Raw genomic sequence first — 16487 nt, 5'->3', positions numbered from 1 at the left:
ATATGAAACAGATGACTTGCACTGATCCAGCACACATCTACACTCATGTTTACTGAAGCAAAGCTTACCATGTGCTAAGATAGAATGGACTTGATTGTCCTGAATCACATGAGTGCAAAATATAATATTATTCATTTTTTTTATTCATGGAAAACATGTACTTTTGTTTTTTGAGATTTTTAATATAATAACATTATTTCTCGTTTCTCTGTCCTACCTACAAAATCTCTCATATATCCCTCTTTTGTCTCTTTCAATTTCAAGTCTTGGGTTGCCAATAACTGCTATTACATTTATCATGTGTGTGTGTGTGTGTGTGTGTGTGTGTGTGTGTGTATGCGTGTATGAGAGAGGGAGAGAGATCATTTAACATTTCAAGAAAGGCAATCATTTTACTTTGAAATTGTGGATGAACTCAAAATGTATCATCAAAAGTTATGACCTGCGTTAGACACAGAAATCAAACATTGTTTGACTTCAGTCCTAATTTGGCTAAAAGCAGTCAGTGCTCTGAAATAAGAATTGAATACTCAGTATTAGAGCCTGAACATCACGGTGTAGTGGCATGACTTGTCAAAGAACACATTTCAGTGAAAAGAGGAATAATATAAAGAAATACTTTGGGGTGTGTGCATAAGAGCTATTAATAATATTAATAATAGCTTACATTGTTTACTTGAGAAATATTCTGTGTATATTTTTTAAATCTCAATACCCAAAATGTTATAATTACTGTGTAAGAGATATTAATTTATTTATATATTATTTATTCTTCCATCAATTTTCCTTCCATTTTCACTCTCCTGAGTTTTGAGTAATCATTCTTTGCTCTTTTGAAAGTTCAAGCCACTTTTTCATAAAGTATTTTTACACACTTAACATATCAAAATTTGATTTGTAAAATATTTTATAATATTATAATACTAGGAATATATAACAAACCACTGAATTTTATCAAGGGTATTTATTATATATAGTATTACAGGAAAAAGGAAAATGTGAAGAGATGAAGTACTATTCTTTCTAGTTGTTTTTAAGAGACAGTTGCCTGAGTCCAACCATTTCAGGAAAAAAAAAACCCTCATTTTTTTCTTTTTTATTGAATATTACAATTTATTCACTTTGTTTTCTGGCTGTAAGCCCCTCCCTCATCTTCAACCAGTTACAACCTACCTCCCTCTTCTACACCTATGCTGTCTCTCCTACTCCACTAATAGGGGAAGTCCTACTTCCCTACTATCTTATGCTAGCCTATCTTATCAAGTCTGACAAAGAATGACTGCACCTTCTTCCTCCTTAGCCAGGCAAGGCTGCACCTTCTAGGAGTAGGTGATCAAGGAGCCTTCCACTGAATTCATGTCAGAGACAGCCCCTGTTACCCTTAATAGGGAACTCACATGGAAACTGAGATACTTATGAGCTACATCTGAGCAGGGGTTCTAGATGTTCTTCATGCATGGTCCTTGGTTGGAACAGGACCCCCTGGGCCCATATTTTTTGGCTCAATTGGCCTCCTTGTGGAGGGCCTCTCACATCCAGGTCTTTCTACCTCCTGAATCTTCCATATTAATCCATGCTTTCTGCCCAAAATTTGGCTATGAGTCTAATCATCTGCTTCAATACCCTGCTATGTAGATTCTTTCAGAGGCCCTCTGTGGTAGTTTCCTGCCCTGTTCCCTATCTTCCCCCATTACCGATGTCTATCCCATTTGCCTTTCTAAATGAGGATTAAGCATCTTCCTTAGGGTTCTTCCTGTTGTTTAGATCTTTTAGGACTCTAGATTTTAGTATTTTTAAACCCTATATTATATGACTAATATCCACATATAAGTTAGTATATACCATGACTGCCTTTCTGCTTCTGGATACCTCACTCAGAGTGATCATTTCTAGTTGCATCCACTTGCCTGCTGATTTCCTTGTTTTTAATTGCTGAATAGTATTGCATTGTATAAATGTGCCACAATTTCTGTGTCCATTCCTTGGTTTGGGGACATCTAAATTGTTTCCAGATTCTGGATACTGTCAATAAATCTGTTATGAGCATAGTTGAGCAAATGTCCTTGTTGTATGGTTGACAATCTTCTGAATATATGCCCAGGGTTGGTATAACTGAATATTCTAGTAGCACTATTCATAATTTTCTGAAAAAACACCAGATTGATTTCCAAAGTGGTTGTAGAAGTTTATATTCCCACCAGCAATGGAGGAGGGTTCACTTTTCTCCACATCCAGTCCAGCTTGTGTTGCAAATGATGTGATAGTATCCATGAATAACACAAAAAATTCAACCAGGGAACTCCTACAGCTGATAAACAACTTCATCAAAATGACTGGATACAAAATTAAATTTAAAAAAAGTGAAGCCCTCCTGTATACAGAAGACAAATGGGATCGGAAGGAAGTTAGAGAAACAAAACCCCTTCACAAAAGCCACAAATAACATAAAGTATCTTGGTGTGACTCTAATCAAGCAAGTGAATGACTTGTATGAAAAAAAAAGAACTTCAAGGAAGATATCAGAAGATCTCCCGTTCTCCAGAATTGGTATGATTAACATAGTAAAAATGGCCACTCTACCAAAAGAAATCTAAAGATTCAATGCAATTCCAATCAAAATACAAGCACAACTCATTACAGACCTTGAAAGAACAATTCTCAGTTTCATACAGAAAAACAAAAAAACCCAGAATTGATTTTTAAAAAAATGCCTGTACAATAAAAGCTTTTCTGGAGGTATCTTCCTGTGAGATCTCAAGTAGTGCTATAGCACAACAGTAATAAAAAATGGCATGGTACTGGCACCTGTACTTTAAATCTTGAAGGGGAGTGCATCTACTCATTAATCATTTTTATTAAATCATATCAAGAAGCTGAGGGGAAAAACAAATATAGGTGAATCAACTGCTGTCTCAGTTTTAGACCCAGTTTGAGGGTGCCCAGACAGCCAATGCTGTCTTGGGCTATTTTTTCTGCTCATCAACCTTAAAGCGTTCCTGCTTTTCTATTAAGAGTGTACTTTTCTTAACTTAAAATTGTTCTCCAAGATTTTTTACATTAGCAAACACATCTTCCCTGAATTTGTTACACAATCTATTTTTCCAAATTCTTTCTAAGTGTAATGGCTATTGCTAACAATCTACATTTATGGCTCTTTTCAAGGGCAGTGGTTAATTCATTAAACTGCTCCAGTAAACATGTGAAAAGAGATCAAGCATTGTTAGTTTTAAATGCCAGTGATATTGCCCAGTGATGAGATAGAAGCTTTCTTAGAGTTTTCATACAACTCATGTTATAAGGAATATGGGCATCATAAGGGCAGCAAGCAGAGATATGCTACATAAGAACACAAAGTCCTCCAGAAAATCAGTTCTTGGGATTATGCTTCTCCAAGACAAACTCATCATGATTATGCTAACAGGGGAGCCACATTCCATGAGTTCTACAGCTGTTCTGCTGTTGCTCCTGCATGGTGCTTGACAGAACCAGGTAGCCAAAATAGTTTGCCTATATGTGGGTGAGGGTGGGGTAAGGTTATCTCAGGCCCTGGGAAGGAGAATTCAGGGTATTGCATGGGCTGTACTAGTCTGGACGGCCAGATAACATGGAAGGACTGAAGGATTTCTGAGAGAAAATGGCAGGTAGCTTTGATTTGATATGTTAACTAGGAAACTCTGCCATTAGTTTCAGGTTTGAATCCTACTTCTATGGTAACATAAACTTCAGAGAGAGAATCATGGTCTCCATTGCATAATGATCTTCAACTGAGCTCACAGGGAAGATAGGTGACAAAGACAAAGATTCTGTTTTTCTTTTCTTTCTATATATCTTCTTTCTTTTCTTTGAGGGAGGGCAGTTAACCAAACTAGACTCAAATTTTTGCTGTTTTGCTTTGTTTTTCTTCCTATATTTTATTTTATCAATTGTTTTTATTTTTCACAATTTATTCACAATTTATTCATTATATATGCTGATTGAAGGTCACTCCCTCAACTCCTACTGGTCCCTCCCTCCACCTTCCCCCATCCCCTTCCCATAGACTACTCAAAAGGAGAGTTCCTCTCCCCTGCCATTCACCCTTACATTATCAGAACAGTACTCAGCTATTAAAAACAGAAAAATAAAATTTCTGCTTGTATTTATTTTCCATGGGCCACTGTACTCACCTTAGAAGATTTCATACCATGAAGCTTGCCTGCAACCTTACCTTGAACTAAACACTAAGTATAACTCATTTTAATGAGTCCCATCCCAAGATACTGTTTGATTGACCATCTCAAATCCAGAAACATGTGAAATTTTAAATGCTACGCAGTCTAAAATATTTTATCACAGGCATTTCAGAGAATGTGATTCTCTTGCTCCCTGGAGGGCTGTTTCCCACCAGCCCAGGAAGGCATGAGGGGTAGAAGATGAGTAGTATAAAGCTTGGAAAGCTTGCGAGCATAACAGTGGTTAGCCACTCTGGGAACCACCTCAGAAAGTAAGTTCAACTTTAATTCTAGAAAACAGAACACAGTGGCTTATATCCCTTGGGGAGTACCTGGGATGCTCCAAGCATAGGTGTAGATAATTGTTTAATACTAGGAAATTCAAGAATGCTAGATTTGCATTAAACAGCACATTCCTATTATATGAAAAAGAAGAACAAGAACACAGAACCAAATTATTCTATATTTGAAGGGAGGGGAGAGTTATCAGTGATCTGTGTCCAAGGCCATCTATCAACTTTGATTGGTGGTTTCCATGTCTAAAGATACTCTCCAGATGAAGTCAGGCAGAGAAAACGCACCCTTGACAGGGTTACCCATCTAGGCCAGAAGGAGAGTCATACATGGAAAAGAAAGCCTCCTCCCTCATATCTCAAAATTCAGTGTGTGTTGTGATTTTTTTCAGTAGTACCTCTGAAACAATAGGTATGTGTACACAAAGAAACTTCTACAGGCTACCACTGTTGTGATACTCTCAGAGAACTTCCTGGCTGGTGAAAGTTCATTTCCTACATATTCATCCACTGAACTAAAAGTTTCTTGTGTAAATTGAGGCAATTGAAAACACTAAGTGTTGAGAATCAGGATTATCAATAAGTCTTCCATAAACACCTTATTATATGATACTGTTGCGTGTGATTGATATTCACTATTCATTGTATTCTTTTAAAAAATTAGTTTATTTACTTTACATTCCAATCTATGTCTCCCCCTTTCACTCCCGCATTACTACCCTCCATTCCTATTGCCTCTATTCCCTTTCCCCTTCAGAAAAGTGAGGTCATTTCCATTGAGCTAGTTTTACAGTTCTGTTGCATCTCAGTGGACCAAAGTACACAAAGGCCTTTCCACCTTGCTTATAGTCACAGAATTCCTCTCCAGTAAGGATACTTTTATGATGATGATGACGACTCTAGATTTGTGCAAGGCCTCACCATTTTAACACATTCATAAGTTCTCTCAAGTATGAATCATTTCATGATGATGAAGATTGTACAAATATAGAATGGTTTCACCATGTTAAAAGCACTCATAGGCTTTCTGTCCATTAGGATTTCTTTCAGGAGTTTGAAGATGATTCTGAAGTGCAAAAGTTTATTCACATTGGATGCAGTCAGACAGCTTCTTTCCAGTATGTGTTCTTTTATGTACTAAGAGATGTTATATGCAAAGGCTTTGCCACATAATTATAATCATATGGTTTCCCTCCAGAATGTGTTGTTGTCTTAGGAGATGACTGTTACATGCAAAGGTTTTATCACACTAATTACCCTCACCAGGCTTCTCTCCACTGTGTGTTTTTTTCATGTTTTTGGAGACTACTCTGTTGTGCAAGGGCTTTATCATGTTGAGTATACGTATAAGGTTTCTTTCCAGTATGTGTTCTTTTATGGCTTAAGAGATGACTGTTTTGTGCAAAGGCTTTACCACACTGGTTACATTCATAAGGTTTCTCTCCACTGTGTGTTCTTTTATGGCTTATGAGAGGACTGTTTTGTGCAAAGGCTTTACCATACTGGTTACATTCATAAGGTTTCTCTCCAGTGTGTGTTCTTTTATGGCTTAAGAGAGTACTGTTGTGTGCAAAGGCTTTGCCACACTCATTACATTCATAAGGTTTCTCTCCAGTGTGTGTTCTTTTATGGCTTATGAGAGCACTGTTTTGTGCAAAGGCTTTACCACACTGGTTACATTCATAAGGTTTCTCTCCAGTGTGTGTTCTTTTATGGCTTATGAGAGCACTGTTTTGTGCAAAGGCTTTACCACACTGGTTACATTCATAAGGTTTCTCTCCAGTGTGTATTCTTTTATGGATTAAGAGAGTACTGTTTTGTGCAAAGGCTTTGCCACACTCAGTACATTCATAAGGTTTCTCTCCAGTGTGTGTTCTTTTATGGCTTAAGAGAGTACTGTTTTCTGCAAAGGCTTTGCCACACTCATTACATTCATAATGTTTCTCTCCAGTATGTGTTCTTTTATGCCGTATGAGCTGACTGCTTTTTGCAAAGGCTTTACCACATTGATTACATTTGTAAGGCTTCTCTCCAGTGTGTGATCTTTTATGCCATATAAGAACAGTGATATAGGGGAAGGTTTTCCCACATAGAGTGCATTTAAAGGGTTTCTCTCCAGTATGACTGCTTTCATGCCTGCAAAGAAAATTGGCACATGTGAAAGATTTACCACCGTCATTTCATTACACTAATAAATATATTTATCTATATGAATTAATTTCATAATTTGGTCTAATGGTAAAGAAGAATCAAATTTTAAAGTTTTATCACATTATTTACATTCACGGTATTCACCTTCATTATGGGTATTTTTGAAGATCCCTGTGATGGTAAGAGAATTTGTTATGTGGATCACTTTTATAGCATCATTTTTCTATAAGAGGTTTTCTCCTATATATGAAGAGTATTTAAGAATTCAGAGTTTTACCACAGCAATCCCATTCACAAATTTTTGTACTGTATGAATGATAATTCATTTACAAAGTGAGCCAGGAAAAGTAGAAGTTCCAAATTTCTAGTATTCATAGGTATTTTCAGCAATATGAGTTTGCTGATAAATTCTCAGTGAAGTTGCAAAACCAATTAACAGTAACTATTTATCACATTCAGAAAATTTACTCACAGTGGGGACTACTACCAAATCAATTGTTCTTGGAGAAAGACAGGGACACTGCTTCTTTCAATATCCCTATGCTCATGTGTCTTAGAATCATTTTGACATATGATATACCAGTTTAATTTACAAAAATAATAAAGATTCCCACATTGAATTAACACAGTTTGTTTTTTGTTCATCATAGACATGTCATATAGGGATTAAGGTTTCTCCACAACAATATTCTTGATTCTCATAAGCTGCTTCTTTCACTAAACTTTACAAAGTTACTGCACGAAAATGAGTAACACTGGTTCTACTATGAAATTTTTGCTTATTAGAAGGTTTTGGACACATACTGATCACCAATTCAGTGTGTATACCTCTTACAATATCTGAGTAGATAGAATGAGACTAAACAGATTGGCAGTTCAAGTCAGTAGTTGTAATGTCCATATGATTCAAATGGTATTTTTGTTACAATATTATTTTATTTTCTTCTATCTTAGGGGAGTGCCTTGTAAACACAAATCAGATACCTGACATTGAAGTACATGGAATTATGAGATTTTAATGATCATCAGTACACGTAAAGCAGTGCTGTTTTTACACTGTTGCTTTTCTTTAAAACTTCCAGGACACAGCCATGTGTGCTGGTACATGCCTTCAATCCCAGCACTTGTGGAGGCAGAAGCAGGCATATCTTGCTTGTTATTTTGAGGTCAGGCTGGTCTAACAAGCAAGTCTAAGAAAGTCACAGATACCCAGAAAAAATCTATTTCAAAAACAGAAAATAAAAAGCAGCCAATAAACAAACAAACAAAAAACACCAAACTTCCAGGACACATTAAAATTTAAGATTCATATCTGTATCAGTGTGCACATAAAGTTACCTTTTATTACTGGTAGAACTTTGAAAATGTTCTTCAATATTATGGTCATCCCAATTGTAGCCTAAAAATATAGTACGAAAAAATATATATTATTGGAAATAACATGTTATTATTAAGACAAAACTTAAATCATTATCTTCTGTGACCCTTAGAATCATGCCTGATTTATTTACCACATTCCTCCTCATTCTCAATTGGAATTACAGAAGAGGATCAATTACAAAGTAAGAGTTGTCTCTTTATTTTAAAAGTGAAAGAAAAATTGCAGTCTTACCTATAGCAGTGAGGTTTTCACAGGTCTCTAGCATCACATCTTTGTAGAGTTGCTTCTGGGAAGGTTCCAGCAAGGCCCACTCTTCTTGGATGAATTTCACATGCACATCATTGAAGGTCACTGAATTCTAAAATATGCCATACATTTGTACAACAGAAACCGTGGCAACAATATAATTTATACGTCATTGTCAATATAATCATATAATTCTACTGCTTTGTCCATTTATTTTCTGACACAGAAGTGTGAATGTTATACAGTTGGGTGCTGTGCGTGATGTGAAGTAGGGGAGATGAAAAAGCCTAAAGGTTAGATTGAAAAAAAACAAAAACAAACAAACAAACAAAAAACAAAGGCGTGCTTCAAAAACCTGTGTTTCATCAGTTTGTAAGACATGAATATAAAGTAGCCATTAGTTGGGTACTTGAGCAATCTATGAATCATTTTCAGTTACTTGGGTGAGTAGGTCAGGACCCTGTCATGAGAAAGGTGGAAGGACAAAACACAGTCATGATATTTTATATAGCAACAAATGAGATGTGTTGATCAGGGGACACTGAACAGATGGGTAACATCAGTCAAAAGACAACATGGTACTGAATATTATGTTTTGACCAGGGCTCAGGGATGTGGCATATCAGTATGTGAAGAGGGGGGCTCATATATTTGTGGAAGGGAAAGTGGACTACAGTGAATACATGGATAAAAATAATGTGAGTGGCAAGCAACAACAATCATAGCCAATAGCACCATATTTCTGAGTGACCAGACAAAAGAAAAGGAATTGAACACATGATTATTCTTTGATCATTGTTTTGTATATCCTCCTTACTAAATAATGTAGTCTATAGATTAAAAATAAAGATTAAAACTTTTTTATTAAAAAAGAAGTATTAATGTTATCACTAAGTCATTTTAGAAGAAAACGGAATAACAAGTTTTAACTGTATCATATCTGAACTTTTTGAAGAGGATATAGCTTTGGAATAGACATGGCAATTAATGTGGACAAAGACAAACAGAGAGAAGGGTTTGAAATAGAGAGACAGAGACATAGAGACAGAGACACACAGAGAGAGAAATTAACAGATGATCAATACTAAGTACAGATCAGAGAAATTTATTAACAGTTACTAACTACAAAAATTGGTGGACAAGCTGGGTGTATTCTGTCATGCTTTCAATTCCATCACTCAGGAGGCAGACGCAGCTGTATCTTATTGAACTGGATGTCAGAATTATCTATTCAAAGAGTTCTAGGACAGCCAGACCTATATAGTAAGACAGAGCCTCCCCTAAAAGTCAATCAAACAAACACAAAATATTGAAAGAACTCAGAGGTCTTTACTGAAGCTTCTACAAGGAATTATACATTCACTCCTGTTGTATATTTATTTTCCAGAAATCCGCAGTGCCCCAGCTTAAACTGTAACTTCAATGATAACTTACTAAAAGGGAATGCATGTTTAAACAGGTAAAAATAGAAGACAAAAATATTAGCGGTGTAAATGATGATCATAAATGAGCAACATAAGATAGGAGAAATGGCTCAGCAGTGAGGAGCTATTACTGCTCTTGCATATAATTGGGCTCAATTGTTAGTGTTTACCTGGGACCCGCTACTTTCAATCGCTATAAGTTCATGAATTCTGAAGACATCTTCAGACTACTGTGAGGATTAGGCACACAAGAGGTGCATATTCATGCATACAATCAAAATACTTATATTCAGTAAAACCTAAAAATAGATCCCAGATGGCTGGGGTGATTGTACACTGTGTCTGATAACCTGGGTAGCAGAGACTGCACAGTGACCAGTAGTTGGATCTGTGGTCCCCCAAACACCACTGACTGTGTTTCCAAGGTAAGAAGAAAACCAATGATGAGGGAAACAATTGGGTCCATCCTCAGAGTGCCCAGCAAATCTCTGGGAAAATTCCTTGGATGTTGCAGCAGGAATAAGTTTTTCAAGCAAAGGGACCCAAGAAGCAAGCAGGAGTAACTATTCTAATATCTAATAAAACAGACTTTCAACCAAAATTAATTGAAAGGGATGAGGAAAAGGGAATCCAAGATGGCATTGCCGGGAGGACCAGGACAGGAACAAGACAGCAATGTTGGTACAGCAACTAAAAGACTGAACTCTGGGTCCTAAAAGAACAGCAATTGTGTTTCCCAGGTGAGAGGAAACTCAGTGGTGTGGGGATCATTCAGTTCCACTCTCAGGTCATTCAGTGAGAACCCGGAAAATATCTCAGGCGTAGGATGTACCTGTGTGTCCTGATCACCTTCCCAGGCAAAACTGTGTGCTCCTGGGCACCAGAGACTGGGAGCCCCAGTCTCAAAAAAAAAAAAAAGAACAGGGAAGAAGAAAGTTGGACTGACCTCAGGTCACCCAGTCTATCCCTGGAAAAGGTCCTGCAGGCTGGTGGGTGCACAGCTGCCAGCCTTGAGTGGGCCTCCAGTTGCGAGACCTGCATGCCCTACTCTCCATCACAGACAGAACTCTGTGCCCCAGGACACTAGAGGATGGGTTTCCCTGTCTGGAGAAAACCCCACAGGCAGGGAAAGAGCAGGTCCCAGCTTAGAGCACTCAGCCAACTCCCCCCCCACACACACTACCACCACCACACATGGGAACATTCTTGGAAATGTTTTCAGGTTCTTTCCCAGTCACCAGCTTGGTAGCCATCTGGCAAGTGACTACCCATTCTACACACCATGTCAAACACCACAGACTAGGTCTTCTTGTTGGGAGAAAACCCAAAGGTGGGGAAAACATCTGGCCCTACCTCAGGACACCTAGCTCTAGAGAAGTTTCTGGTTATTCACAGGCTCCAGACTCTAGCCTCCTGCTGCACATGTGAGAGCAGTGATCAGCTGCCACGGGTTACTGCTTCGGTACTGGGGCACAGAGCTCTAACCTCAGACCTACAGAAGCCTGGGATCCCCAAGATCAACCCCCCAGATACTGCTCCAAGGGACAACCAGTTATCCCTAACTAAGCTGACCAAACCATGGGGTACCCAGGTTACAGCTACAGCTTACTAAATTCACAGCAAGAAAGCCAGAAGCAGGACAGCTGTTTCCAGGACTTCTCTGGGTGAGAGAAGAGCCCCCTTGACTAACAAAGACCACAATTACTGCTCAGGTCTCTATGCCTGTGGTGAGTTTTGGCAGTTCCTGAGAAATACCTGCTATTCACTGACAGTACCCCAAAAGCTGAGGAGCCCTCCTTCAGGAAAAATCATCTTCCTGCCAAGGGGATTATCCCCACCACAGGATTCCAGGAAGCGCCAGAAACTAACACCCAACACCTAAAATAGCCAAATGGGTAGAGGCAAGTGTAAAAGCTCAAAAAGACAGAGCAGTATGGCATCTCCAGAACCCGGTTATTCAGGGGCAAGCAGCCCTGGACACACCATGGTAAATGAAATTCAAGAAGATGACCTTACATCTGTGCTTATGAACAGGATAATAGCGGAAAAAAATAAACTACATAAAGATCTAGATGAAGATAAAGTCAAACAGATTATTGCCTTTTGCAAAGAAATGGAGGAAGATAAAGTCAAACAGATTATGGACATCCTTAAAGAAATACAGGAAGTTGCAGCCAAGTAATTTGTGGCTTTTAGAGAGGAAATACTTAAATCACTAAAAGATATTAAAGAAACAGAGGATTGTTTGAACAAACAGCTGAAGGAATTGAAGGAAAATACAGTCAGAGAAGTGAAGGAAATCAATAAAATGGCTCAAGATCTGATAAGAGAATTGGAAAAAAATTAAAGAAAACACAAGTGGAGGAAACTGTGGAGAGAAAGAACTTAGGGAGGAAAAGAGGAACTACAGAAGTAAGCATAAGCAATAGACTACGAGAGATGGAAGAAAGAATCTTAGGTGTGGAAGACACAATGGAATAAATAGATGTAGCTATCAAAGAAAATGTTAAATCTAAAAAATTCCTGACACAGACCATCCAAGAAATCCAAGACAACATGAAAAGCAAAACCTAAAAGTAATAGGAATAGAGGAAAAAGAAGATTCCCTCCTCCAAGGCCCAGAAAATATTTTCAACAAAATCATAGAAGAAAATTTCTCCAACTTAAAAGAGAGGTCTACAAGAATACAAGAGGCCTAAAGAACACCCAATAAATTAGACCAGAATAGAAAATCCTCCCACTACATAATAAACAGTAAGTATACAGAACAAAGAAAAAATACTAAAAGCTGCAAAGGAAAAAGGCCAAGTAACATATAATGGCAAACCAATCATTATCACACCTGACTTTTCATCAGAGACTATGAAAGGTAGAAGGGCCTGAATAGATATCATGCAGACCCTACGAGAACACAGATGACCACCCAGGCTACTATACCCAGCAAAAGTCTCAGTCATCATAGATGGAGCAAACAAGATATTTAATGACAAAAACAAATTTAAACAATACCTACCCACCAATCCAGAGGTACAGAAGCTCCTAGAAGGAAAACTAACTACAACCCAGGAAAGCTAACTACATTCAGGAAAACACAGGAAAGAAATAATGTCTAAACTAAAAGTAACCAAGCACACAAACACACTACCACAAGCAACATCAAAATAAAAGGAACTAACAGCGACTGATCATTAATTTCCCTCAACATCAATGGACTTAACACTCCAATAAAGACACAGACTATCAGAATGGATATGTAAACAAGACCCAACAATCTGTTGCATACAAAAAACACATCTAAGTCACAAAGATAGACATTACCTGAGAGTAAAAAGGTGAAAGGTTCCAAGCAAATGGACCCAAGAAACATGCAGGAGTAGCCATTTTAATATCTAATAAAGTAGATTTTCAACCAAAATTAATCAAAAGACATGAGGAAGGTCATTTCATACTCATCAAAGGAAAATTCCGCCAAGAAGAAATCACAATTCTGAACATCTATGCTCCAACGACAAAGGTACCCACGTTTGTAAAAGAAACATTAATAAACCTAAACCACACACAAATCCCCATACATTACTACTGGGAAACTTCAACACCCCACTCTCAACAAAGGACAGGTAAACAACAGAAATTAAATAAAGAAACAATATCTCTAATAGAGGTCACGTATCAAATGGACCTAACAGATATCTACAGAATCTTACACCCAAAGAAAAAAGAATTTACCTTCTTCTCAGCACCTCATGGAACCTTCTCCAAAATAGACCATATCGTTGGTCACAAAGTGAGTCTCAACAGATACAAGAAGATTGAAATAATGCCTTGTATCCTGTATAATTACCATGGACTAAAGCTGGACCTCAACAACAACAGAAATAGCAAAAAGACTACACTCACATGGAAACTGAACAACTCACTACTAAATGACAGCTGGTTCAGTGAAGAAATAAAGAAAGAAATTAAAGTCTTCCTAGAATTCAATGGAAATGAAGACACAACACAACCAAACTTATGGGAGACAATGAAAGCAGTGCTAAGAGGAAAGTTCATAGCACTAAGTGCCTTCAAGAAGAAATTTGTAACATCTCACATAATCAACTTAATAGCTCATCTAAAGGCCCTAGGAAAAAAGAAGCAGACGCACAAAAAAAAAGAATAGACACTGGAAATAATCAAACTCAGGACTGAAATCAATAAAGTAGAAACAAATAAAACAATTCAAAGAATCAATGAAACCAAGACCTGGTTCTTTGAGAAAATTAACAAGATATACAAACCCTTAGCCAAACTAACTAAAAGGCAGAGAGAGATTATCCAAATTAACAAAATCAGAAATGAAAATGGGACAAAACAAAAGACACTAAGGAAATCCAAACAATCGTTAGGACTTACTTCAAAAGACTATATGCCACAAAATTTGAAAATCTAAATGAAATGGACAATTTTCTTAATCAATTACACTTACCAAAGCTGAATCAAGAGCAGGTAAATCAATAAAATAGTCCTTTATCCACTAAGAAAATAGCATTCCTCAAAATACTCCAATCCACAAAAAGCTCAGGACCAGATGGTTTCAGTGCAGAATTCTACCACACCTTCAAAGAAGAGGTAACTCCAGCTATCTTCAATTTATTCCACAAAATAGGAACAGAAGGAACACTACGAAACTCATTCATTGAAGCCACAGTCACCTTGTAACCTAAACCTCACAAAGACCCAACAAAGAAAGAGAATTTCAGGCCAATCTCCCTTATGAACATTGATGTAACAAAATAAATCAACAAAATACTTTGCAAACCCAATACAAGAACACATCAAATATATCATCCATTATGACCATGTACACTTCATGCCAGGTATGCAGGGGTGGTTCACTATACAAAAATCCATCAATGTGATTCACAATATTAAAAAATGGAAAGAAAAAAAAAACACATGATAATCTCCCTTAGATGCTGAAAAAGCATTTGAAAAAATCCAGCATCCATTCATGTTTAAACTATTGGAGAGATCAGGGATACAAGGCACATACCTAAACATAGTAAAAGCAATATACAGCAAGCCTGTAGCCAACATCAAGTAAACAGAAAGAAACTTAAAGCAATCACACTGAATTCAGGGACAAGGCAAGGCTGCTCACTTTCTCCATATCTCTTCAACATAGTTCTTGAAGTCCTTGCTAGAACAAGAAGAAAATTAAAGGAGACCAAAAGGATACAATTTGGAAAGGAAGAAGTCAAAGTATCAATATTTGCAGATTATATGATTGTATACCTGAGTAACTCCAAAACTTCTACCAGGGAACTCCTACAGATGATAAACACCATCAGCAAAGTGGCTGGATACAAAATTAACTCAAAAAATCAGTAGCCCTCCTGTATACAAAAGATAAAAGGGCTGAGAAAGAAATTAGGGAAACAACACCCTTCACAATAGCCACAAAGAACATGAAGTACCTTGGTGTGACCATATCCAAGCAAGTCAAAGACTTGTATGAAAAAAACTTCAAGTCTCTGAAGAAAGAATTGGAAGAAGATATCAGAATATGGAACTATCTCCAATACTCATGGCTTGGCAGGGTTAACATAGTAAAAATGGACATCTTACCAAAAGCAATCTACAGATTCAATGAAATTTCCATCAAAATACCAACAGAATATTTTACAAACCTTGATAGAAGATTTCTCAACTTCATATGGGATGCAATGAAAGCAGTCTGAAGAGGAGTTTGAATACCAACAAAGGCCATCATAAGCTATTGCAGACATCCCATACAAGCAACTTAATGGCATACCTGAAAGACCTAGGAAAAAAGAAGCAGACACACCCAGCAAGAGTAGACCACTAGGAAAAACCAAACTCAGGGCTGATAACAATGAATTAAAATCAAAGATAATAATTCAAAGAATCAACAAAACCAAGAGCTAGTTCTTTGAGAAAATAAAAAACACGGACAAATTCTTAGCCAAACTAAGTAAATGGCAGAAAGACACTATCCAAATCAACAAAGTCTGAAAGAAAAAGATATAACAAACACTGAGAAAATCTAAAGAACCATTAACTCTTATGTCAAAAGCCTATATGCCCCAAAATTTCAAAATCTAAAATATACAATTCTCTTTAGATTCCACTTACCAAAGTTGAATCAACATCAGGTAAAGATATTAAATAGTCTTATAGTGCCTAAGGCATTAGAGGCAGCCATCAAAATACTCCCAACCAAAAAAAGCCAAGGGCCAGATGATTTCAGAGCAGAATTCTACAAGACCTTCAAAGAAGAGCGAATACTGATATTCTCCAAATTATTTCACAAAATAGTAATGGATGCAACATGACCAAATTCCTTTTGTAAGAACACAGTCACCTTGATAAATCCACAAGGATTCCCCAAAAGAAAGAGAACTTCAGGCCAATCTATTTTATGTACAATGATGTAAAAATACTCAATAAAATACTTGCAAACCAAATCCAAGAACACATCAAAGATATCATCCACCATGACCAAGTAGGCTTCATCCCAGGCATGCAAGGGTGGTTAAGTATATGGAATCCATCAATGTAATCCACTGTATAAACAAATTGAAAAAAAGACCATTTTCTTAGATGCTGAAAAAGCATTTGACAATATCCAACAGTTATTCTTGTTTAAAGTCTTGGAGAGACCAGGGACAAGGCACATATCTAAAAATAGTAAAGATAGTATACAGAATATATACAGAATATACAGAATATATACAGAATAGTATATAGCTAACATCAAACTAAATGAAAAGAATGTTTA

General features: G+C 37.1%; 1 protein-coding gene and 1 pseudogene across 1 annotated transcript in view; one reads left to right on the top strand and one right to left on the bottom strand.

Annotated features, from left to right (window-relative positions):
* LOC132650607 (zinc finger protein 431-like) overlaps window positions 1-16487 on the top strand; it is a 186912-nt pseudogene that overhangs the window by 32594 nt on the left and 137831 nt on the right.
* Window positions 6025-16487, bottom strand: part of LOC132650624 (zinc finger protein 120-like) — a gene marked incomplete at both ends in the record, with an annotated part of 50961 nt that continues 40498 nt past the window's right edge. Inside the window, one exon of the mRNA XM_060375967.1 lies at window positions 6025-6388. Within this exon, the coding sequence (XP_060231950.1) occupies window positions 6025-6388 (364 nt within the window). The remainder of the gene's footprint in view (window positions 6389-16487) is intronic.

This window comes from Meriones unguiculatus (genome assembly GCF_030254825.1).
Source record: "Meriones unguiculatus strain TT.TT164.6M chromosome 13 unlocalized genomic scaffold, Bangor_MerUng_6.1 Chr13_unordered_Scaffold_28, whole genome shotgun sequence".
NCBI classification, from domain to species: Eukaryota; Metazoa; Chordata; class Mammalia; order Rodentia; family Muridae; genus Meriones; species Meriones unguiculatus.
This window is presented reverse-complemented; position numbering and strand designations above follow the sequence as displayed.